Source organism: Dama dama, chromosome 10 (assembly GCF_033118175.1).
Source record: "Dama dama isolate Ldn47 chromosome 10, ASM3311817v1, whole genome shotgun sequence".
Lineage (NCBI taxonomy): Eukaryota > Metazoa > Chordata > Mammalia > Artiodactyla > Cervidae > Dama > Dama dama.
In genome coordinates, this window is record NC_083690.1 from 5,644,876 (window position 1) to 5,668,972 (window position 24,097).

Below are 24,097 nucleotides of genomic sequence, written 5' to 3' on the forward strand. Positions count from 1 at the left end.
TGGAACTTGGGAGTGCGCCTGCAGCTAAGAGCTAGTGGAGGAGACAGATTAGAGCTAGGAAGTCAGGACAGGACCCAGAGGATGTGGTGAGGGGAAGGCCAGTGGGGCTAGAGAAAGGTAGGTGTTCCCAAAGTTTGATCAGGATTGATCACTTCACTGTAGACAGTCACCTTCTTGTCTCTGTTTACCATCATTATTATATGTCAAGCCTGACGTTTTATTTTGCCCAAAGCCTTTGGACCAGGGAGCTTCCTTGGTGGCTCAGACGGTAAAGGATCTGCCTGTGATGCAGGAGACCCAGGTTCGATCCCTGGGTCGGGAAGACGCCCTGGAGAAGGGAATGGCAGCCCACTCCAGTATTCTTGCCTGGAGAATCCCATGGACAGAGGAGCTGGGTGGGCTGCAGTCCAGGGGGTCACAAAGAGTCAGACAGGACTGAGCAACTGACTTTGAACCAGGAAACTCTTGGGTGTAGGTCAGTGGTTCTCGATCCTCTACATGCTCGTCACCAGAGTTATTTTAAAGAGTCCTAATCCTGGGGCCTGTTGTAAGGGACCCAGGCCTTCCCGGGAGATTCCGGTGGGATGCATCTAGGATGCAGAAGGCCGCCAGCTGTGCGCAGCCAAGTAAAGAACCCCTGGCCCGGACCTCTGCATGCTGCGTTCCTCGCTTGTGCTTTTGCTGGCTTGGCCGCCTCCTGGGATGACTTCAGGGGCCTCCAGGGTGGCCAGCCAGGGTCTTGTGAACTGTGTGCTTGTGGGAAGCACAGCACCATAGCAGCCTGCTATATCTGTGTTAGTAGGTAGTCAGGTGGGTTAGTCATTCCAGTGGTCTGAGTAATAAATAGAGTTTGTGATAACATACCCTAAATAGATTATGAATTTTCAAAGAATTATGGTTTTTAAATGCTGAAGCAGCACATTATCATTGTTACTAATATTGTTTTGGTGAATAAAGGCCTTCAAATATTGCAGGTTTGTTAAAGTTCTTGATTGTTTTGTGCTGTAGATGGTATGGAAAACACAACTCGCCGTTTAGATGATAGAGTGCCGGGCAGAGGAGCTCGCTCGCTGGCTGAATCAGATTCACGAGTCCCTTGACTCTGATTTTCTTCACATAAGACTCAACCCTCTTACATGACTGTTGTGTCAAGTCCTGGGAAGAATGGACTGTCTGTCCGTAGATGCTGCAGCAGCCTGTGAAGAGAGCTGGATGCGCCACTTTTGGAGCATGCAGTGGTCATAGGTGAACTTAGTCTGGATTAGGATTGAGCGGGGCAGGGCTCGGCGCGAGGGTTTTGTCATCTGGCGTTGTCTAGGCCTGTGGGTGAGTGCGGGCGGTGCAGGGCAAGGGTGCTAACGCCTGTTCCTGTCTGCCATGAACCAGGCTGCCAGAGCTGCGGAGGGAGAGAGCAGACAGAAGTTCTTCACCCAGGATATTAATGGCATCCTCCTAGAGTGAGTATCTTTCGTTTCTTTGCATCTGCTGTTACCATGCAGGGGTTTTGCAGGCCTGGGGAAGTGGGAGTACAATTGAGGGAAAAGAAAGCCCTGATGAGATTTTTAAAAATTGGTTTCTATTGCTTTATTGTGATTTTTTATAATAGAAGTCAGGGGCGGGGACATCAGATGTTTGTCTCCAGGATCTGCTAGACCATCCTAACCTGAGGCGGCAGACGTTGTTGGGACTCCATGTGTCTTTGTCACGGCGTGCTGGGGAGGGTGTTGTGCCGCCTGTGAGGCGAGAGCAGAGAGCAGGCACCGCCTGCCCGTCTCTGAGGAGAGGGGGCGACGGCTCAGTGCAGGCCCTGGCCCTGCCCTCGGGGAGCTCCTCGGGGAGCCTGGTCGCTCTCCTGGTCGCACTTGTGTTCTGAGGCCGGTGCTCACCCTCCCACTCCCCATCTCACACACACGAGCCTCTGGGACACCCGACTGTATGAATTGGATTAAAAAGTAAAAAAAAGCCAAAACCCACACATACAAATCCAAGCCAGACTCTTTGTATCTGGCCCACCAGGTTTGCCAGTTTCTCTCCTGGTTGCATTGTGTACCAGAGGAAGCTGACTACGCAACCGCTGAGGGTTTTGCGTGTGTGAAACCAGTGGTCCAGACCAGGGAATATTCTAGCAAAGCACCTTGTCTGGCCAGGACAGAGGGAGATTGGCCGTTGGAGTCAGGGAGCACCTGAGGGTCTGCTCAGGTGAGGGGTCTGTGCCCGGGACTGTGCCAGGTCCAGAGAGCTCAAGGGCTGGAAGGCAGACTGTGTTCTGCTCGCCTCAGTGGGGATTCTGCAGGCGTGAGGATTTCCTTGACCCACGGAGTCAGGGACAGAACTTGGAACTATAGGGGAAAAAAAGGGAAGCTCTGCTGGAAACTGTTCCCTGTCAATCCCAAGTAACTCGATTACTTCCCAGCTTGAAAGCATTTATGCTTTCTTTGTTTATGAAACTTAGAACTTCAGAGCTTATACTCTTGGAGACTCAGTTTTCTTGACACCTTTGACTCAGTCTTGTCTTTGACCTGAGAACCTTGGTGCACTCTGCCTAGCCAAGTTCGTCGGGTTTGTTGTGCTGGCCGCTCCGTGATGCTGTGTGACTGGCGAGATAAGGCTTGGCCCACTCTTGGCTCCTGCAGATGAGAGGTGCTGCGGTGGGTAACTCTGCTCTGTTCTTCAGCATAGAAGCGCAGACCCGGGAGCTGAGCAGCCAGACCCGTTCTGGAGTGTATGCCTACCTTGCTTCCTTCCTGCCCTGCAGCAAAGACACCTTGGTCAAGCGTGCACGAAAACTGCACCTGTGTGAGCAGGTGGGTGACCTTGCAGTGGAGCCCTGTGGCTTCGGGGCCCAGTGGGGAGGGTGATCGCATGCTCACAGGTGCCATAGCTGCTGCTGCACTGCCTCCGTGTGGTTGGTTATGCTTAGAGTGTGTCCTCAGTGTAAAAAGTGACGTGTAAACCAGACTCATGACTGGTCTTGCTCTTAGCAGGGTGGGCGTCTGAAGGAGCCACTCCAGAAACTTAAGGAAGCCATTGGTAGGGCCATGCCGGAGCAGATGGCCAAGTACCAGGACGAGTGCCAGGCCCACACACAAGCCAAGGTCGCCAAGTAAGTGTGTCCCCTCGCTGCCTTCAGCATCCTCATCTCTTCTGAGAAGTCTTGGGGGGTGGTGGGGGGCGGTGGGCAGGAGGAAGCGGGTCTGTGGTGACCTTGGGGTCCCGCCTAATCCTTCCCACTCTCTAGGATGCTGGAAGAGGAGAAGGACAAGGAGCAGAGAGAACGGGTCTGTTCTGATGAGGAGGAAGATGAGGAGAAGGGGGGCCGGAGGATAATGGGACCCCGGAAGAAGTTCCAGTGGAGTGATGAAATCAGGTGTGCCCAAACTGGGACCTTGCCTCAGTGGAGGGTTTGTGGGGCCAGTGTCTGAGCGTGTTCCTGTGTTTCTAATGAAGGTTAGAATCTTTTTCTTTAATTAGGGCTGCTGAAAGCACATGATTGAAACCTTGAAGAAGCATTTGGGATGGTTTAAAGGTTGTGACTTCTGTCCACTCTGCAGGGAGCTGCTCTGTCAGGTGGTAAAGATCAAACTGGAGAGCTTTGACCTGGAGAAGAGCAAGGCCCAGTCCTGGGAGGACTATGTGAAGGCGTTTCTGGATGCCGAGGTCAAACCTCTCTGGCCCAAAGGCTGGATGCAGGCCAGGTGAGAGCCCGTGGGCAGCCAGTGTAGTCAGTGTGACCCTAGGGTGGAGCATTTTTGTGGACCATGTGATTCTCCAGGCCAGAATATTGGAGTGGGTAGCCTTTTCCTTCTCCAGGGGATCTTCCCAACCCAGGGATCGAACCCAGGTCTCCCACATTACAGGTGGATTCTTGACCAGCTGAGCTTCAAGGGAAGCCCATTCTTGTGGTAAAGAGATGTTTTGAGTGATTCTTCTGTGCCAGGCCACCAGAGCCCCACCCTCAGAGTCACAGGCTAGTGGATTGGACTCTCATCTCACCTGAGAAACTAGGGGCTTCTCTGTCTCCCCGGGAAGAGGGAGTTACTTGTGGGATTTTGTCTTCGTCATTCTTTATCCCACTTCAGTTCTATGTCAGTATGCCCTTTTCTGCTGTGACATAATGGCGCCTACTGGAAGTTGGGAGGCAGGTGCATGTCGGGAACATTTTAATTTTTTGAACAGAATTCTTATTTGCAATTGGCAGGAGTGACTACTTCTTAGAGCCAAGTGCTAGACTTTTCTAACAGGCTCCTTTGTGTTACATAGCTTTCCATGAATGGACTATATCTGCAATACACAGAGAAAGTTTCCTGTAACTAGTGTTCTTTAAAAAAAAATTGGGGGGGAGAGGAGTGGTGAAATATACTTAATGTAAACTTTAGCATCTTTCAGGGCACAGTTCAATGGTGTTAAATACACCAACTCCACATTTCTCCTCCCCACAGACCGGGAGGCCACCATTCTACTGTCTGGTTTTGACTACTTTTAAGTACCTCATGTCAGCGGACTCATACAAAGTGTTTGTCTTTGTGTCTGGCTTACTCCACTCAGCATAATGTCCTCGAGGTTCATCAACTGTAGCAAGTGTCAGAACTTGTTCCTTTTTAAAGCTGAATAATATTCTCCTGTATATATACATTTTGCTCATCCATTCATCTGTCGATGGTACTTGGTGTTGCTTCCACCTTTAAGCTATTGTGAATAATGCCGCTGTGAACACGGACATACAGACATCTCTGTGAGAGCCTGCTTTCAGTTCTTTTACATGGACACCTAGAACTGAAATTGCTGGATCATATGATGATGTGTTTAATTTTTGAGGCACCACCATACTGTTTTTCATAGTAGTTGTTATCTTTTTACATTCCCACCAGCAGTGCACAAGGTTCCAATTTCTCCACATCCCCACCAACATTTGTTGTTTTCTCTTTTTTTGGTAGCCATCATCCTGATGGATATGAGGTGGTGCCCCATCGTTCACTTTGCTAGTGGTTAGTGATATTGAGCATTTTTTCATGTGCTAACTGTACATTTGTATATCTTCTTTGGAGATGTTTATTCAAGTCTTTTGCCCATTTTTAAGTTAGTGTGCTTTTTTGTTGTTAAGTTTTAAGAGTTCACTATGTATTCTGGATATTAATCCCATATCAGATACATAGTTTCCCAATATTTCTTTGTTCTCTGGGTTGCCTTTTTACTCTATGGATCTTTCAACCTAGATGAAATGGACAAGTTTCTAGAAACACAAAAGTTACCAAGACTAAATCAGAAAAAAATAGGAAGTCTAAATAGGCCTATAATTGTTTATTGTTTATTCTCTATTTTCCTTATTTCTTCACTAATCTTTATTATTGATATAGCCTTCATTCTGCTGGGTTTAGGTTTAGTTCTTCTTTTTTCTGTTCCTTATAAAGTTGGGTTGTTGATTCAAGACCTTCCTTGTTTCTTCATGTAAGCAGTTATACCTAAGAGTTCTCTCTCTCAGCACCACTTTTCACTGTGTCCTGTAGGTTTTGGTATGTTGTGTTTTCGTTTTCATTTGTTTTTTTAAGTATTTTCTAATTGTCTTCGTGATTTCTTCTTTGATCCGTTGATCATTTAAAAGTATGTTGTTAAAAGTTGTTTTGTCTAATGTATCTGCCTTTTTTTCTTACAATTTTGTTTTCCAGTTTTCCTTTTGTTTGATTTCTAACTTCATTCCCGTTGTGATCAGAGAAGACACTTTGTTTGATATCTGTCTTTTAAAATCTACTGAGAGTTCATTTGTGGCCTAACATATGATCTGTCCTAGAAAATGTCCCATGTGCACTTGAGAAAGTGTGTTCTGTTGTTGTTGGGTAGAATGTTTTTGTGTCTCTCTGTTATATCTAATTGGTTTATTGTGTAAAGTCCTCTGTTGCTTTATCCTCTATCTGATTATTCTAGGCATTTTTGTGAGGGGGTATTGAAATCTCCAGCTTTTATTGTAAAACTGTTTCTTTCTCTCTTCAGTTCCATCAGTTTTTGCTTCATATATTTTAAAGGTTTGTCAGGTGCATGAATGTTTATAATCGTTATATCTTCTTGCTGTATTGAACCTTTTATTAACATATAATAGCTTTCTGTATCTTTGTAACCTTCTCAAGTGAAAGTCTGTTTTGTCTGATGTTAATACAGCTGCCTCTGCTCTCTTGGTGATTTTTGCGTGGAGTACCTTTTTCAGTCCTTTTGTTTTCAGTCTGTTCTTGTCTTTGGCTCTTGTAGCTTGCCTGGAAATCCCACGTACAGGGGAGCTGGTGGGCTACAGTCCATGGGGTCGCACCAAGTCGGACATAATTGAGCACAGCGCCGCAGCGGCAACAGACAGCATGTAGTTAGATCAGATCATGTTTTTTACTTATTCTACCAGTCTCTGTCTTTTGATTAGAGTGTTGAATTGTTATTTTTTAAAGTAGTTACTAATACTTCTGTAAGTTGATTAACATATAAAAACTCTGCCCCCATACAGCTCTGCTGCTGTCACAGAAGTACATTTTTATACATTGTGTGCCCCAAAACATAAACTAATAGTTTTTAAAATGCCTCTTAAATTATGCAGAAAACAAGATTTAGAGTTACCAACCAAAGTCATAATAATATTTACTAGCTTTTAAGTTAGTATTAGTCTCTTAAATCATACTTTATGATTACAAACCATTGTTATAATGATACTGTCTTCTGTAGTGGTCTTTGTATATTCACCTTTCTGAGATCTTTATTTGTGCATGTAACTTTGAAGTGCTGTTTTTTCATTTCACCTTCAGGACCCATGAGCATTTTTTACAGGATAGGTTTTTTGATCATGAACACCTTCAACTTTTATCTGGGGCTATCCTCTACTCTTCGATTGAAGTATAGTTGATTTACATCTACCCCACTCTTGAAGGTCAGTTTTGTCAGATAATAGGGTTCTTAGTTGACACTGTTCTTACTTCAGACTTTGAGTGTATCAGCCCACTGCCTTCTGGCCTCCAAAGTTTCTGATGAGAAATCTGCGGATAATTTTGTTGAGGATCCCTCATGTGTGATGATTCAGTAGTCTCTGGATGCTTTAAGTATTCTGTCTTTGTCTCTGACTCTTGAAAGTTTGATTATCATGTGTTTTGGTGTGGGTCTCTCAGTTTCATCTTATGTGGAGTTCTTTGCACTTCTTGGATATTTATATTCATACATTTACGCTTACATTGCTTGCTTTCACATTTGAAAAGTTTCAGCCTTTGTTTCTTCACTCTTCTCTGGGCCTCCTTCTCTGTCCTCCGGGGATGGGCATGCTCTGAGGGTGTGTGTGCGCTTGATGGTGTCCCATGGGTCCCGCAGACTCGGATTACTTTTCTTCAGTCTTTCCTTGCTGCCCCTCAGTCTCCATCATCTTCATTGTCCTGTTTCAGGTTCTTTGCTTTTTTTCTGCCTGCTCAAATCTGCCTTTGAATCTCTCTGCTGAAATTTTCATTTCCATTATTGTCTTTTTCAGTTCTAGAATTTCTTTTTGGTTTCTTTTCAGGTTTCTTATTTCTTTGTTGATATTTTTTCACATTATTTTCTTTCTCCACATCTTCCTGTAGTTCTTTGTCCACCTTTAGGACACTTGTTTTTGTCTGGTGTATCTGCCATTTGGTCTTTTCTCAGAGACAGTTTCTATTGATTTGTTTTTTCCTTTGAACGGGCCATATTTCCTGTTTCTTTATGTACCTTGTATTTTTGTTGTTCTTGTTGAACAGCAGATGTTTGAATCTAATAATGTGATAACTACAAAAATCAGATTCTCCCCTTTGGCTGGAGTTTGCTGGTTTTGTGTTTTGTTTTTAGTATAGGCTGTCTCTGTGTCAAGGATCAGCCTGAGGTGTGAACCTAACATGATATTCTTACATCTTTTCCAAGCTTTTCCCTAGGCACACGCAGTCACTTTCTAATTTCTCCCACATATATATATATTTTTAATGCTCTAGTCTTTAACATCTGACTTCCAAAATGGGGAAAAATGATAAAAAAAATAAGAGGTTAAAGGGGGTCCTGGCCCTTTAGATCCCCTGGCAGTTGCTTCAGCAGCAGCAATGGGCTGCCGCCCTGTGTCTGCACCTCCCACCCCCGTGATCAGAAGCAACAATCGGCCATCAGAGCACAGGTCCCTGGTCTTTGGAGACAAGGTCTTTTTTCCCACGCTGGTTCCCACAAGCTGTGTGCAAGCTGCTCCGGGAATGCCTGCAGCTGCGGGCCACCGGGTGGGGGGTGGGCGGCTGCTCCTGTGCTGAGCGCCAAGATGAACCGCAGTTTACTCGTCTGAGTCCTCCCCTGGAAGCTGCAAGCTTGAACAGCCTCTGAAGTTACAGAGTAGTTCCATCAGATGGGTTCAGCCAGTGTAGTGTAGTAGTTGTCCAGGTGGGAGACCACACCTGGTGCTTCCTGCTCAGCATGTTCCCAGGACCTCCCCATGGAGCTCGGGAGTGTTCTTGGTCGAGCAGGCCTTCTCTTAGAGTCCCTTCAGGTGGAACTGCTCTTCTCACTGTAGATTGGACTCCCGACGGTGTGTAGGAAAGGGCATAAAGAAAATTCTGTTGAGCTTCTCTGGGAAAAGTTGTGCCTTTGAAGGGGGATGAGAAGAGATGGTGAGGAGAGTGCTCCTGCCGTTAGGGGAGGAATCACTCTGAGAGGTCTGGGGCAGAGTCATCGCCTTTTGGGGGGAATCCCAGCTCCGTGGCTTTCGGGTGGTCAGGCAGCTACGTAAGGCCCTCAGCAGCCCCCTGGCATTAATGGGAGGTGGGGAGGCTCGGGGAGCAGACTGCTTTCAGGGGCTCGTGAGGACTTCCCCATGTCTCTCTGTTGCAGGACTCTGTTTAAGGAGAGCAGACGAGGCCATGGGCACCTGACGTCAGTTCTGTGAGTGTCTCAGTGTTCTCACTTGTCAGGACTGCTGGCATTTTTATCTCTGGGGAGTTCCTCTCAACCTTTCCTGTGTTCACTCCTTTGCACAGGGCCAAGAAGAAAGTAATGGCCTCTTCCAAAATGAAGGTGAAGGTGAGTCAGCCTGCCCGGTCGTGTGCCACCTGCTCTTAGCTCTCTGCAGCCATGCTCCTAGCAGCTCATGGAGCTTTGCTGGTCTGGGGACAGCTGTTCGAGATGAGGTTGTACCAGGAGGCAGCCTGGCCCACAGGAGGGGCCTGGGGTCTGCAGGACAGAGACCTGACCTGGTCCACTAGTGCCCTCCAGCCCCAGGTCTAGGAAGCAGCACCTACCTGGCCAGTTCCTGGGGTTGTTGTAGAGTTAAATGAGGTCTTTCTGGTAGCCCTCTGAGAATCATTGAGCCCTCGAAAATGGGAAGTGTCATGGGTGAATTGTCCTTGCGTCGTACGGAAGAGCGCCCCTGAGCCAAGTGCAGGTGAGCCTGGATTGGCATCAGGCAGGCAGGAGTCTGTGTCCAGCTGATTGACAGACACGGAGGGGAGTGCAATGGCTAGAGACTGGAGACTGTGAAATGACTTTGATGTTGCAGAGCTCTCTCGATGTAGTAAAAATTGCTGCTTCACCAAAATTTTTGCCAATTCCTGAGGCTCTGTAGCACCCCTGACTGTCCCTAAGCAGCCCGAGGGAAGCAGCATGCAGATCAGTTATTCCCAAGTGTCTTTTGCTATCCTCTGATGTCCCTAAGACTCACTGCACCAGGTGCTGGGGAGGCGGGAGTGACAGGACAGACTCTGAGCCCAGAGGGGAGTTAGGTGCTGGAGAAACCAGGAAGGAGAGAAAGCGAAAGCAGTCCCCTTTCATCCTGATTGTGGCTGGGAGCTAAGGTGGGGTGAGAGCCAGAAGGGAGCACATCTTGTTGTTCAATTCGTACAGTTTTTCAGAAACAGAACGCAGTTTCCTTGTGTGTGTTGCAGTGGCAGCATGCCGGGGTCAGCCCAGCCCCGCCCAGCCATGGCCAGAGGGTGGCAGAGGGTGGTGGGGTCGCAGCCTTTCCGAGTCCATGCAGGCCTGCCTCCTGTGCCTTTCCGCCCTGGCTTCGCGATCACACTGGAAGGCCCGCTGTCTGTCTGGTTTTCTCACACTTGAGTTCCTTCAGCAGGGCCAGGGTTGGCATCTTTGGATATTTGTAAACACGAGCCTTTCTGCTTGCCTTTAGGAGTCATCTGCTAAGCCAGATAAGAAGGTGTCCATCTCATCAGGCCAGATGGGCAGCCCCCTGGCTTTGCCTTCAGAGCACCTGGGAGGAGGCCTGGGCATGGGGGCCGCAAGCCGGGAGCTCTCATCCCAGGCATCTGGCAGCCTCGCTCATCCTGCTCCTATCAACCTGGAGGACTCGTTGGATGGAGACTTGGTCCATAATTCCGCCTCCTCGTTGGAGGCAATGTCCAAGGAACTGGCTGTTTTGAACAGCAGGGCTGGTGGGAGCTCAGAGTTCCCACTGCCCGCACCCGTGAAAGTGCCTGCAGAGAAGGTCGCGGGTGTTCTGTGTCCAGAAGAAAAAAGGAACTTTCCAAAGCCCAGCCCTTCCTCAGCCCCTCCACCCTCTAGCTCTCTGCAGTCACCCCTCAATTTCCTGGCTGAACAGGCTCTGGCCCTGGGGCAGTCCTCTCAGGAGAAAAAAGCAGAGAGTTCCGGCTACAAAGAGCTGTCCTGTCAGGCAGCTCTCGGCAAGGGCCCGCCGGAAGGGCAGCAGCTGAAAGCCAAGCACCACGGCTTGCCGCGGACGTCTCACGCTCCCCCGGCAGGCACCACCATGCCCAGCCCCCAGGTCAAGGTCTTTCATGCCGGCTCGCAGCCGCAGAAGAGCTTCACCCCTCCAGCTCCATTCATCAATAAGCTTCAGGGCCCGAAGCCGGGCTCCCCTCAGTGTCACCGATCCCTCCTGCAGCTTGTCAAGACAGCAACCAAAAGCCAGAGCTTCCATGCTTCCACGCCAGCCTCCTCAGGGGGCACACCAGCCTCCAGCAGCAGCTCTCATAAGACCCCAGCTTCATGCTCTGCTGCCGTGAGCCATCCAGCAAAACCACACTCAGCCAGCTCTTCAGGGCCCACGTACAAGACCAGTCCCTTCCTGGGCTCTGCCTCCAAACATGGGGTGTCGTCCTGCAGCCCCTCGTCTGGAGGAACACCGGTTCAGAGCCCTGCTTCTGGGAACCTGCTCCCCGCGGCTCAGCCTCCCTCCACAGGACAGTCTGCCGGCCGACCCATCCCTGGCCCTGCAGTGAAAAAGCCGCCTGTACCCCAGAAGTTGACCCTGGTGGCCCCTCCTGGTGGTCCCAATGGAGATTCTAGTGGGGGAACCCAGGGCGTGGCCAAGTTACTGACCTCCTCCCTGAAGCCCAGCGCGGTGAGCAGCGTGACATCGTCTACCTCCCTGCCAGTGAGTGTCCTGCTGCGGCCCGCCGCCCTTGTGGGCCTTGTGGGCAGGGCCGCTGGCCTCGCCCTGGTCTGAGAGTGAGAGCTGATGCTCACGGTCAGGTAGGAACAGCGAGCCCACCAGTTGGAAGGAGGACCGGGCTTCCTGTTTTCAGGCCTTTACTTTTCTGGTGGCCAGACTCCCAGGAAAGCCTGAAAAGTCTCCTGGGGAGGACGAGCAGGGCAGGACTGGGCAGCTCTGCGTCTGGAGGTTGTGGATCCGGATGGCCAGAGGGTGTCAGGAAACTCGCCCTGCACAGCCTCCTGCCCGTCATCTCTCCAAGGGAGCATGTGAAACTAGTCCTGCCCTCAGGTGGTCAGTTACAGGGATGTCGTGACCAGGAAGACTGGTACTTTTCAGGGTGGTTCTGTTGGGTTTGAGGAGACTGCACGTGAGACAAAGGCGCCGTGACCCAGCCCCTGGCTGTTGAGGCTCGCCTCGCGTGGTTCATTACAGGAGGTTTGGATGAAGGTTGGGGAATGAGAGCTTATTTTTTCTTCTTTTTTCCCACATATAAGAGAGTGTGGTTGCAAAGAGCAAACCTATAGAAAGGTGTGTTTAGCAAAGCTTCACTCGCCTCTGCCTTCCTCCTCCAGCCCTTTTAACTGCATTCCTTAGTTTCTAGGTTTTTTCTGTTTCTTTGTAAAAACTAAAGGGAAATGCCTCTGTGTGTGCTTGTGTGCGTGTATGTGTGTGATGGGGGTAAGTATACACATGTTGCTCTATCCCTGTATTGGTGGCTGTCCATGTATGATGCTCTCTCCTTCCTTTCTTGCACAAAGGAGGCATAGTTAGTACCTAAGTGAGCGCTGCTCGGGGAGCCCTTCTCTGCCGGTTCTCACAATGGTCCTCCTCCCTCGGGGCTGCCGCTGAGGGGCAGCTGGTGTGCACGTACCCCTCTGCAACCCACCCCCGGTGCAGTGCCAGCTTCGGTTTGTGAGTGGGCTGGACCTCTGACCCCTCTCTGCTTCTTCCCCAGAAAGGAGCGAGTGGGGCTGTGCTGTTGACTGGCTCCTCACCCTTGAACCTGCTGTCTTCATCCTACAAGGCTGGCAGTCCCAAACTCCCTGGGGCCTTGAACTCGAGCCCCTTGGGGATTATCTCCCAGCTTCCCCTCCACGTGATCTCCTTCAGTGCTGACTCCTCTGCTAAAGCGGGGGTCTCCAAGGATGCCATCGTCACCGGCCCTGCCCCTGGGACATTCCACCACGGCCTCGGCCACAGTAAGTGCCCCCCTCCTCCCTCGTACCGGAGCACAGGAGGGGCCCCGGGCCTCCGTGACCGACGGGCTCTGCTCTCACGTGCTGGGTGCCCGTGTGTGTCTGGTGTGTGACTGTGGGCAGCCTCCCCGGCAGTGTGCCAACCCCCCAGCCCGGGCTGTGCACCCGGGACCAGGGCAGTCGGCCGTCTGGGGCCCTGGAGCCCCAGGCTGCTCCCCGTCAGTGCGTTTTGTCCCCTCCCCCTCTCGTCTCCTCTCAGGTCTCCTGGCCGGCGTGCACTCCAGCCCGCCGCGTGCAGCGCCTCTCCCGCACACTGCCGTGTCTGCCCACCTCCCGCAGAGCCTGCCAGGTAATTTCCAGGTGGTCCCAGTGCCGCGAGCACTGCGGCCGCTCCCCCCATCAGATGCCTTCTCTGCTGCCAAGGACAGTGTCTCCCCCCGTTGTCACTGTGTTGTCTCGGTTTGTCCTTGGAGGCTCGGGCGTCTCCGTGGTGCTTGGCGCGAGGGATGCAGTCGCCCCCTCACTGACACCGGCCTTGCCCTGTGTGATCGCAGAGGCGGGCGCAGTGGCCTGAGTGCTCAGCTCAGGACCTCCTCGCCCTCAGCTCCGTGTTTCCTCTTCAGCGTGACCGAGACTGGAAGGGTGACGGTGCTGACTCCTGGGGCAGGCCGGGGCACTGCAGGCCTTTGGGGTCACACTGCCACCCCTTTCAGGTGGGACCAGCTAACAGGACTCGATCTCAGTGTGAGTGAAAGGGGGAGTCGGGTGGCAGTGGCAGGTGGCAGTGACAGGGCTTCAGGAGGGACCCTGACCCCTCATGGAGCGTGTGTCCAGGAGAGGAGCGGCGTGCGCTTCAGTCCAGGGGTGATGCGGGGGCTTGGGAGCACGACAGGACTGGGCAGTGTCCTCCTTCCCTGGCGTCTGCCCTGCAAACAGCAGTGGCTGCAGAAGGGGCCAGCCTGCGAGCCCTGGTTCACAGCATGGGAGAGGGCACAGGCGCCCCGAGCCAGCACATGCCCAGTGGGCAGGCCGCCTGGCCCCGTCCCGGGACCTTGGCTCTTGGCTGCACATAGTGCAGGGCCGGCTGCTCTTCCCGCTGCTCCACACCTGCTGCAGACACGGCCTGGGGGCTGCACTGATCAGTGTCCTGAGGCTGATGCTTAATAGTGGATGCCAGAGGCCATCTGCGTGCAATGGTGGACTGCAAGTCCCTCAGACAGAAACATGCTTTTTTCAGAGAAAGAAACTGGGGCTAAGCCTGTGTCAGCAGTTACTCCCTGTTCCTGTGGATAAAGCAGGGACTTGTTCCACAAACTGGTGGTCTCCGAGCCATCCAGGCGAGAGCAGGTAGCATTTGCAAGACTGCACTGCCTGTGTTTGCTTTTGGTAACACTCTCAAACAGAAACTAATGGGAGTGCTATTGGAAACGTGACTATTGATGTGTGGAATTTTCAGGAAAAAAGGGAAAAGTGTTTTCTTGTACTATTTCCTTCCTGTTTTTCCTCTGGGAGTTAAGAGGCTGCCTGAAAAGCATCTGGGCTATAAGAGACCACTTGAATGTCTCTCTTTAGACACTTGTCGTGTTGTAGGATTACACTGAGTGGTCATCAGTGAGAAGCCTTCTGCTGTCTCAGCTCTGACTCGTGTCTGCTTTGCTTTCTTCCCTGTGTGGGCTCAGAACATGAGTGCCTGTGAGCTTGCCCTTCCAGACCAAGGTCTGCAGTGGAGGGGTGCTCGCTGTATCTGACAGGCCTCACCAGGAGCCGGGCTCTGCCCCGGGATGGCAGCTGTGGCTGGGAACGGGAGCGGCACTTGCAGCGGCACTTGCAGCATGGATGGCGCTCAGCCAGCGGCCGCCCTCCCAGCACCGGCGCACTGCCTGTGCTGCAGATGACCTGCCAGCGTGTCCGGCTCCTTTGAGCCCCAGAACACTCGGTGTTCAGGGGCTTTTGCTATTTCAGAAGTGGTCCCCTTGAGGTTTGGTTACTGCTGCCTTCAAGGAGTCAGAGATCCTGAGAGTCTTGTGTTCTGTTTTTGCTTACTGTCTTTCAGATGCTTCTCAGCTTCATGGGAAAGGGCCCAGTGTACCGAGGAAATTGTGATTTTCAGGGCAAAGGCTGGAAGCTGAACAAGGAGGTCTCAGAAGTTGGATAATAATTACGCTCTGCCATTGGTTTCCTTCTGGAGAAGGCGTGAGTGCTAAGTGGAGCATCTCTTGGCACGTGTGATGTGCCTTCAGTTCAGGGAGCAGCCCTGTGCTTCTCGGGGCCCCGGCCAGCCTGGTGCTCGGCGCCTTGCAGCTCTGTTGCAGACAATCGTTGGAGGGGCAGCGCTAGGCCAAGGAGCATGCCGGCTCGTGCTGGGAGCTCTGGTGGCGGGGCAGAGCAGGTGGCCCAGCTCCTCGTGTTTGGCCAGAGTACCTCATCGCACCCTACTGGTCGGGGCTCCTTCTGGCCACAGTGGGCTCCCTGGTTGGTCAGAGTGTCCGTCCATCCTCCTGGCTCACATCCCAGCTGGGAGAGGTACCTTGTTCTCTGAACAATACTCAGAACACCCAACGTGTGCTCATCGTGGGGGCCAGTCTCTCCACTGAACATGACAATGAAGCTCTTTTAGAGAAAAGACCTTTGTAGATTCAACAATTGTGGTAGGATTTTTAAAGACACTTATTTTTGGCTCAGTTTTGATCCTTACCATTAAACGCATTGGATAGAATTGGACTGTTCTCCGCACGTCATGTTGTTCCTAGGAAGACATAATTCCAGTGCCTTTATGGTGGAGCAGGACTGGACACGTCCACTCGGCCCTCTGAGTGGGTCTCAGATGAAGACCTTTTTAAAGACATGTCTGTATCTAAGACAGAGCCAGCTTCTTTGAGTTTTCTATGGTTGCACATCACAACCTGGGCCATCCTGACTGGAAGGTCACCCAGGCCCCTGCCTCCCAGGTCCCAGCTCAGCCAGGGCCTCCAGTTTGTTTCTCCCAAGTTCATGCAGGTAGGCTGCAGAGCCCCGAATTCCTTCTTCCTCTTTTTGAGGGCTGAGGATGTGAGGAGTTCCAGGCTACAGGTAGACATTCCAGTTTATTGTAAAACCATGCTTAGGCTGCGGGCACAGGCCCCTGGGAAGTGTCTGCCGTGCAGAAGCAGGCCTTGAGGTCTGCGCTCTCCAGACAGCAGGCTCTGCCTTCACTGGGAGATGGACGGGGCAGCGCCCCACTCAGCCAGTGGCTGCTTCTCAAGGATTTTCAGGCACTTGCTTGTCCTGTGAAGTCTGAACTGACTGCTCCAGCTAAGTCATTTCCCTTATGTTGAGAGTAAACAGCCTCCTCAGAATGTGCGCCTGCCTACGTGGAGATACGGGCAGTTCTTTTGGGTTCTGACTCCCAGGATATGATGCTTGGTGTCTCGTGATTTTTCAGAGGCTGCCCGGCTCCCCGGGGAGCAAGACCGCAGCCAGCCAGCTGGCCAGGCCTCTGCTCTGACTTTTTTTTTAACAGAAAAACCAACACGTGTGTCACACGGGGCCAAGTGGAGTCCTTGTCCCTTTATTATATCTATTTTTTGCAACTTGGGTATCCAGTTTACAGACTAGTCTTAGGTAGTAGCAAAAGAGCCAAAGAAGAGATTGGTATTGCTGAGCTCAGAGCGGCGCAGAGGCCGTCCGTCCGAGAGCGCTGAGCGGTGCCCCTTCCCGCCGTGCCCCCACCTCCCGGCACCACCCAGCTTGCGGCCGGAGCAGGATGCCCTCCTCCTTAGGAATCTAGCGATGCCTCTTGCCTCAGGGAAATGTTTCTTTGATGGGGAGTTGATGAGGTTTCTTTTCCTTGTTGATGCTTTATTTGTGGTAACGGAAGAGTGAGTGACTTGAGCCACAGCAAGGAGGGCTGCAGGCGGAGGCATCCCGGCCACCACGCTGCGGGCTCCCCTTGCTGGCAATTCTTGGGTGTGAAAGGGCTGTGGCTTTTGTGCAGCGACTATGTTGGTGTTGGGGGTGGTGTGGAAATTGTTAATCTTGTATAAAGCAACACAATAAATTGTTTCAAGGTTTCCAGAACATCGTTTCTTACGCATTTCTTTTTACCATATTTGCAAGTAATTCTCTCTCCCTTAGGAGCTGGTAGTTGGGGAACATTCATTCTGGCTGAAAGCCAAGCAGGCCCTGGGGAATCAGCCCCACTCGAAAGAGAGGAAGAAACACTTTCCATGAAATTAGAATCAAGCCACCAGGTGTTTATTTTCACGCTATAAATACAGTTCCCTCTTCCCATTTTCTTACATAATATATGAGATACAGAGAACCCAAATTTCATTTGGTAAAAAATCAACTGTGGAGTCTTAGGTGGCAGTGAAAGAATAAGCAGGACCAGGCACCGAATCCAAGGCCGACAGAGATAGTCCACTAGGAAAGTACTTCAGTTACAGAACCACGACACGTTCTCCGATGGTGCGTTCTCTTGGGACAGTCTGGCTCGACAGTTAAGCTTCACCTGAGCACCAGGGCCAGACGCTGTTCTAGTTTCTTTGCGCCTCCTTTGGTGTAGCGCCCAGATCGGTTTCCACAGGAGGCCTCGATGGCGAGTCAGCTGAGCTGGAATCTGGAGGGCTGTGAATGCTGGTGGTGGCCCCGGGGGCCGGGGCTTTGCCAAATGGAGCCCTCCCTGCCCTGAGTTTCCGGCTGCGGTGTGGAGGCCAGTGCTGTGCGGACCACGCTGGCCCACGGGGCTGCTGCCTGTCTTGTGCTTTAGTGGTAGATGTCAGTTGCTTCCAGGTGTCCCAGGGGGAGTCTCTTGATAGAGGAGTGTAGGAGAAGTAGCGGGGGGAGACGGGCACTGCAGGCGTGAACGATCGGGGACAAGCGGGTCACTCTCCAGGCTGAGGGATGGCCCAGTGGGGCCAGTCCCGCCTGTGGTTGTGCCCAGCAGCTGGGGTGGCGGCACACGGGGCTCTGCATGGACTGGGAGCTGTGCGGGGGCCAGGGAGAGAAGACCCGGGGGAGGGTCCCGGGCAGGAGCGAGCTGGCGGAGTCTTCCCTACTTCTGCCCCGACACCAGGACGGCCAGCTCCTGGATGGACATGCTCTTGTTGACGTAGCGGTCGTACTGTGCGGGGGTTAGCCGCCCGCTCTGCAGGGCCTCTTCGATGGAGAACTTCTTGCCAGACTTCCTGTCGTGGATCACGGAGGACTCGCCACCGGGGCCCTTGACGGAGATCTCCTCCCAGTCGCACTCCTGGCTCCTGAGCTTCACAAACATGTTCCAGTCGATGAGGCCAATGCGGTGGGCCTCCTCGGGGGACAGCTCACGGCCTGAGTCAGGGTCGATGACCACGATGGAGCGCCGCAAGTGGTTCTCCCTCTGCTCCCGCTTGACAGCCACGGAGCCCAGGCGCCGCTGCAGCTCCTCGATCTCCTGGTCTTTGTCCCTGGAGAGCCTCCTGAGGTCGTCCAGCTCCCGCTCCAGGGACCGCAGGCGCGAGTCGAGCTGCGCCCCGGGGTCGGCCCCAGCCGTCGCGGGCAGGCTTCTTAGGCCCTGCGCCTCGGCCGCGGCCATCTCGATCTCCGACTGCAGCCTGCGGGCCTCGAGCTGCAGGCTCTGCCGCTCCAGCTGCAGCTTGTGGTTCTCCTCCCTCAGGAAGTCCAGCTCTTTGGATGACTTGGAGTTGCAGAACTCCAGCTCCGAAAGCTTGGCCTCCAGCCGGCTCACCTCGGCATCCAGCTCCCTCTTGCCACGGCTCTCGGCCTCCAGACTGCCCCTGAGCCTCTGGATCTCCTGCTCGGTGTCGCCTTTCTCCAGCTGGACGCTCTCCGAGAAGACCACCTTCTCCTTGACCTCCATCTTCTCCAGGCGCTCCAGCTGCTGCTTCAGGGTCTCCAGCTCGTGCTCCAAGCCCTGCCGGCGGTGCCGCTCTTCCTCCAGCTGCCGGGCCAGCAGGGCATGCTCCCGGGCCTGCTGGGGGTCCTGCTGCAGCACCACCTTCTGCGTGAGGGTCACCTTCTCGCGGGCCTCGCCCTCCTGCGCCTCCAGCTGGGCCAGCCGCTGCTTGAGGCGCTGCACCTCTAGCTCGGCCGCGTGCCGCGCCTGCCGCTCGCGCTCCAGCTCCTCCAGCTGGCGCTCCAGCTCCGCCCGCCGGCGTTGCAGCCGCCGCAGCTCCCCGCGGAGGCTGTCGATCTGCCGCAGCTCCGCGTCGATGCTCTCGGCGAAGGCGCTCACCTCGGCCCGGAGGCCCGGCTCCTCCTCGTACCTGACCACCTCCTGCTGCACCACCACCTCCTTCCCCCGGGCCAGCTCCTCCTCCTTCTCCTGGATCTTCTCCTCCTGGGACGCCCGCTCCCGCTCCAGGTCCACCTGCTTCTTGTGTTCCTCGGCCAGCCGGGCCCTCAGGGCCACCACTTCCTCTTTGGTCTGGGGGTCTTCCTGGAACTGCAAGATCTCCTGGACCACCTCCTTGGTCTGCACCTGGGGCTTGGCCTCTTTGAGGGACTGGATCTCCTGCTTCAGCTGGTAGATCTCCAGGTCACACCTCTCGATGAGGCGTGTCTTGTCCACGATCTCCTCCCTAAGCCTCTGGAGCTCTTTCTCCGTCTCCGGGTCCGTCGTGTACTTGATGACCTCCTTGGTCACCTCTTTGACCTCCACCTGGGGGCCCCGCCTCCGAAGCGCCTCCAGCTCGCTCTGGTAGCTCTTGAGCTGCTCCTCGGCGCCCCGGTACTTGCGCTCCTGCTCCACCAGCTCCAGGCGGAGGTTGGCCACCTCGCTTTCAGCCTTGGGGTCGGGCCGGACAATCTCGCGCACCTTCTCCTGCACAACCACCTTGGCGTTCTCCTCCTCCAGGGCCCAGATCTTCCGGAGCAACTCTGTCTTCTCCCTCTGACTGGCGCGGGCCCTGGCGGCCTCATCCTCGTACTGGCGCTGGAGGGCGCCCACCTCCCGCTCGGCCGCCGCGTCCTTCTCCACCTTGAGCACCTCCTTGACGGTGATCTTGCCCTCGGCCATGGCCCGCTCCTTCTCCAGCCTTTTGAGCTTGTCCTGCAGGAAGCCCAGCTCCTCCTCCTGCTTCTCCCGGAGCCCCTGCTCCCGCCGCTGGTCCTCCTGCAGCTGCCGGAACTCGGCCTCCAGCTGGGGGTCGTTGTGCACCTTGACCACCTCCTTCTCCGTGACCACCTCCCGCGCCCGCTGCTTCTCCTCGGCCAGGGCAGCCACGCGCTGCTGCAGGAGGAGCGCCTCTGCCTCGCGGGCGCCCTTCTGCCGCCGCAGCGCCTCCAGCTCCCCCCGCAGCCTCAGGACCTCGTCGGCCTGGGCCCGGTCCGGCTCGATGCGCAGCACCTCCTTGACCACGTACTCCTGGCCCCCGGCCCGGGCCTCCTCCTCCAGGGCGCGCAGCCGCAGCCGCAGCGCCTCCACCTCCCCCTGCAGCAGCCGGTTCTTGCGCTGCTCCTCGGCCAGGGTCTGCTGCGCCTGCTGGAAGCTCTCCTCCAGCACCGGGTCCGGCACCTTCCTGAGCACCTCCTTGGTCACCACCGCCTCCTGCGGACTCTGGCTCCGCAGGGCCCGGATCTCCTCCTGGGCACTCCGGACCTCATGCTCCAGCTGCTGCCGCCGCTCCGTCTCCTCATCTAGCTCCTTCTGAATCTTCCACGTCTCCTCCGCTCCGGGGCCCGGCTTGCTCCCGGGCAGGGCCTCCTGGCTCGCACCTGCCTCTGGCTGCTGGGAAGGGGGAGACCACGCAGGGTTAGCGCCGGACTCCATGCAGCTGGTCCCCATCTCGCCACCCGCCAAGGGTCACACTGCTTGTCTTGCGGTCCCCAAGGGACACCACCCCCCCACCCCGTGCTCAGTGTCGGGGCCACTAGAGCCCTGGGCTTCCTTTTGAAATTGGTAAAACCACTAGCTTAAACGCATCTGGGAAAATATCTTAAAGCCACAGAAGAGTACGACGTGACGGCCACCCGTCTCTTCCAGTCCTGTTCCTATAGGATGTGCTGTGCTGCGCTTAGTCGCTCAGTCGTGTCCGACTCTTTGCGACCCCGTGGACTGCAGCCCGCCAGGCTCCTCTGTCCACGGGGATTCTCCAGGCAAGAATACTGGAGTGGGTTGCCATGTCCTCCTCCAGGGGATCTTCCCAACCCAGGGATCGAACCCAGGTCTCCCGCATTGCGGGCAGATTCTTTACCACCTGAGCCCCCAGGGCAGCCCGTATCCTACAGGACACAGTCACCTTTGTCACACATGTATTTTTGTGCGCGACGTGTATTTATCTTTTCTACACGAATGGTGGCCCCCCATCTGCATGCGCCCTGTTGATGGCGCTTATGAGAGACTCCGCAGCGGCCAGAGAAGACCACCTCATCGTATGACAGTTTGATCGTTTTCCCTTGTGTGGACAGTGGCCCAGTCAGCCACGCGCTGCTGATGAACACTGAGTCACTTCCAGTGTCTCTCAATGTTGTTGTCAACATTTTCGAGTTTTAGAAGTAAGTTACCTTTTACTGGGTACTCAGCAAATGTTTGCGCGACAGGCCACTTAGGCTGGACTCATGCCCACGGGGACGTGGGGGGACGTGGGCATGGCACTGGCGCTGTCCTGCCCTGTTGGCAAGGGGCCACACCCCCTGGCCACCTCTGTTTCTCTGAGGCAGAGCGAGCCTAGCGTCTTAGCTGTTGGGATAGTTTGCAGTAGGATGCCTTCCTGAGACCCATTACCTGTCTCAGGAGGATCAGTGCAAACTCCAGGTTCTGCAGCCTCTGTCTGTTGATGGCATTAACTTCCGTGAACTTGGCAGCAAGAGCCGCTTCCTACAGGAGAGCAGACAGACAGGAATCAGCAAGCTGAGCAAGGTGTTCGGAAAAAACCTGGCATCTGGGGAGAGATGCCAGGGAGAGTTGCCACTTCCTACCTGGAGTTCTACTAGTCTCAGCTGTAAGAGAGAAAACTGGATTGAGAGTCAGAAGCCTGAACCCCCCGGGACTTTGGGCAGGTCTGTCTGTGAGCCTTAAGGCACTCGTGTGCAGGTAACGTCAGCCCCCCGTGTGTGCGGACCCACTCGGCGGGGAGCACGGGGAACCGCCCCAGCCATGACGCCTAGCAGGCTGTCTTTCCAGGCACGTCACTGTCACCGGCCCAGAGTTAGTTCGTCTTCTCCTCCCACTGAGCCTGTTGGCCCCCAGCCCCATTTACCACTGCGCGTGCCCCCCTGAGGCCTGCGTGCCATGCTCCCTGGAGGAAGGGAGCCCCAGGAGGCCGGGCCCGCGGAGCTCACCTCTTCCCTCACTTTGGCGGCAGGGGACTGGAGCCTGGCCCGCTTGCTCACGTGGCTGTTCCTTCCATTCTCCAAGTCAAGGAGGGACCTGAGTTTTTCTGCTTCCAGCTCGTAGTCCTGGGTGAGAGAGACGTGGCAAAGGGCAGACCAGAGCAGATGAGACCAAAGTGTTCCCATGCCCCTTCCGGCTGACTGCGGAGGTCTTCCGCTCAGCCGTACCCTGCTCTGACCATCAGGAGGTTTGGAGAACTGTCACTCCATCAACGGCACACAACCACATCCGTGGACGACACGCAAGACAAGAGAAAACGGGCCCGCAAACCCCTTCATCCCCAAAGCCCTCTCCCTTCCTCCAGGCCGCCCCTGGCCTGGAGAATGTGGCATCCTGCTGTCTTCATTTCACTCTACACCGTAAGCTTTTTTCCAGGCCGCCCTGTCCTAGTCCTCCTGTATGGTCAGTTTGGTGACTTAAACATCCGTCAAGTGGCTGGATGATAATTTCCTAGCTGTTCCTCTGCTTATGTTGGACATTTAGGTTACTTCTATTTTGTCTCTTTGGCTACTGTAAATAATTTTTTATTTTATAGTGATTTTGTTGATCCCACATTATCGTTTTTTTCATATCTTTTCCGTTATGATAAATCCCCCCAGATACTGCTTTAAACAGTAGAAAACCCTTTTGATATTTGATGCCTCGTACCATCTTGTTTCCCAAAGGGTGGTACCGGTTTGCAAGGCCACCAGCCGTGCCTGAGGACACCCCCATGGCCCAGCTCAGAGCGGGGAGGGATGGTGGGGGAGAGGCCCTGCTGCCCACCCTCCGGGCCGGGGTTTTGCATCTCACCTTGACAGCCTGCTGGTACTGCTGGGAGTGCATGTGGACTTTCTGCACTTCCTCTTCCCTTCTTGCTATTTCATCTAGCAGGTTCTGCACAACAACAGAGACTTCAAAAATAAAAACTTGAAGAAAAAAAAAATCCTAAACCTAGATAGAGTAGCTGAATTCCTTAGAGCCTGGAATTCTTCTGTAGCACAGAGTATAATGAGGAGCTTCCTTGTTTACATTTGTTGGTTCCAAAAGATGGTTCTAAGGGCCTGTGAAGAAGAGCCAAGGAGGTCACGAACCTTGCCAGGAAGGCAGTGTTTACTGAGTGCATGGAGGTGTCAGGCACGGTGCTAAGGCTAAGCACGTGTCTTTCTGAGATTATCTCCCTGACTCTCCCCACATCCTCTGAGGTGAGCACCATCCTCACTTCCAGCGCGGTGCAGTGCCTGGCCTGCGGGTGCATAGCTCCAGGGGTGGGAGCAGGATTTGAGCCGAGGCTGTTGACTTTTCCATTCCTCGTCCTTCACCCCAGGGCCCTGCTGTCTTCCGGGGAGCTGGGGCGCTGGGCTGTGGAAATGGGTTTCCCCCCACGAGGGCTCCCCGGTGTCCCTGCAGTGATTCGCTAATTTAGCAGACCTGCGTGGGGGGTCCACTGCAGGCCAGGCCCCATGCAGGGAACCGGGGAGGGAGCAGTGAGGGGGGCCCTGTCCTCGAGCTCAGAGACGCGGGTGCTGGGAGCCCGCTGGTCCAGGACCACGACCAGGCGCCCGTCCACAAAGGGGCTTGCTGACCCGCAGCCTGCTCACCTTCTGGTTGTTCAGCTTGGTCTCCACCTGGCCGAGGCCGTCTGTCTCCTGGGGCTCGTAGCTGGGGATGTGGGACAGGAACTGAAGCAGGCGGTCACGGCCGCTGCAGAAGGCGTCGTGCTCGGCCCGGGCGCTCTGCAGGCTCTGGGCCCTGCGGGGCAAAGCCAGCCAGGCCTTTGAGTGCTCGGGTCGCACTGAGAGCCGCCTGCAGTCCCTTTCTAGAGGTTACCAAAGGGAACTGAACTGGGAGTCAGCGCGACGTTTGCCAGGAAGGGGAGCAGTTAGGTAAATTACGGAGCATCGGGTGGGAATACTGCACGGCCTCTGTTAAAGGCAGGCAGCCCCGAGTGTGTGGGCCCAAGGGCATGCCCACTGTGAATCCCAGGACCTAAATAACTCCCAGATCCAAGGAGAAATCACAAGGGAGGTGTGGAAATCTTAGGAACTCACTGAAAATAAAAAACATCATTTGTGGGACAAAGCGAAAGCGGTACTTAGCGAGAGGTACTTAAATGCTTAGATTAGGGGAAAAAAAAAACAAAGCAGGCTCTCAGATCAACCATCTAAGCTTCTAATTTAAGAAAAAGAAGAGCCAACTGAA

At 54.1% G+C, this 24,097-nt stretch overlaps 2 protein-coding genes across 5 annotated transcripts in view; one reads left to right on the forward strand and one right to left on the reverse strand.

The window, feature by feature from the left end:
- Positions 1-16,662, forward strand: part of UBN1 (ubinuclein 1) — a 32,146-nt gene extending 15,484 nt beyond the window's left edge. For 2 of the 4 annotated variants that reach the window (XM_061152774.1, XM_061152775.1), the window contains 11 exons: positions 1,387-1,457; positions 2,675-2,804; positions 2,982-3,103; positions 3,239-3,367; positions 3,552-3,695; positions 8,836-8,886; positions 8,982-9,024; positions 10,127-11,350; positions 12,366-12,609; positions 12,866-12,955; positions 14,660-16,662. In XM_061152774.1, the coding sequence (XP_061008757.1) occupies positions 1,387-1,457; positions 2,675-2,804; positions 2,982-3,103; positions 3,239-3,367; positions 3,552-3,695; positions 8,836-8,886; positions 8,982-9,024; positions 10,127-11,350; positions 12,366-12,609; positions 12,866-12,955; positions 14,660-14,709 (2,298 nt within the window). In that variant the 3' untranslated portion in view covers positions 14,710-16,662. Of the gene's footprint in view, positions 1-1,386; positions 1,458-2,674; positions 2,805-2,981; positions 3,104-3,238; positions 3,368-3,551; positions 3,696-8,835; positions 8,887-8,981; positions 9,025-10,126; positions 11,351-12,365; positions 12,610-12,865; positions 12,956-14,659 lie in introns of those variants that run through there. The other 2 variants (XM_061152776.1, XM_061152777.1) reach the window with 2 other exon arrangements.
- Positions 16,663-16,814: 152 nt separating this feature from the next.
- PPL (periplakin) overlaps positions 16,815-24,097 on the reverse strand; it is a 48,336-nt gene continuing 41,053 nt past the window's right edge. Inside the window, exons 18-22 of the mRNA XM_061152773.1 lie at positions 23,497-23,647; positions 22,709-22,792; positions 21,865-21,981; positions 21,308-21,400; positions 16,815-20,311 (exon numbers count right to left, since the gene is read on the reverse strand). Coding sequence (XP_061008756.1) covers positions 17,639-20,311; positions 21,308-21,400; positions 21,865-21,981; positions 22,709-22,792; positions 23,497-23,647 — 3,118 coding nt within the window. The 3' untranslated portion in view covers positions 16,815-17,638. The remainder of the gene's footprint in view (positions 20,312-21,307; positions 21,401-21,864; positions 21,982-22,708; positions 22,793-23,496; positions 23,648-24,097) is intronic.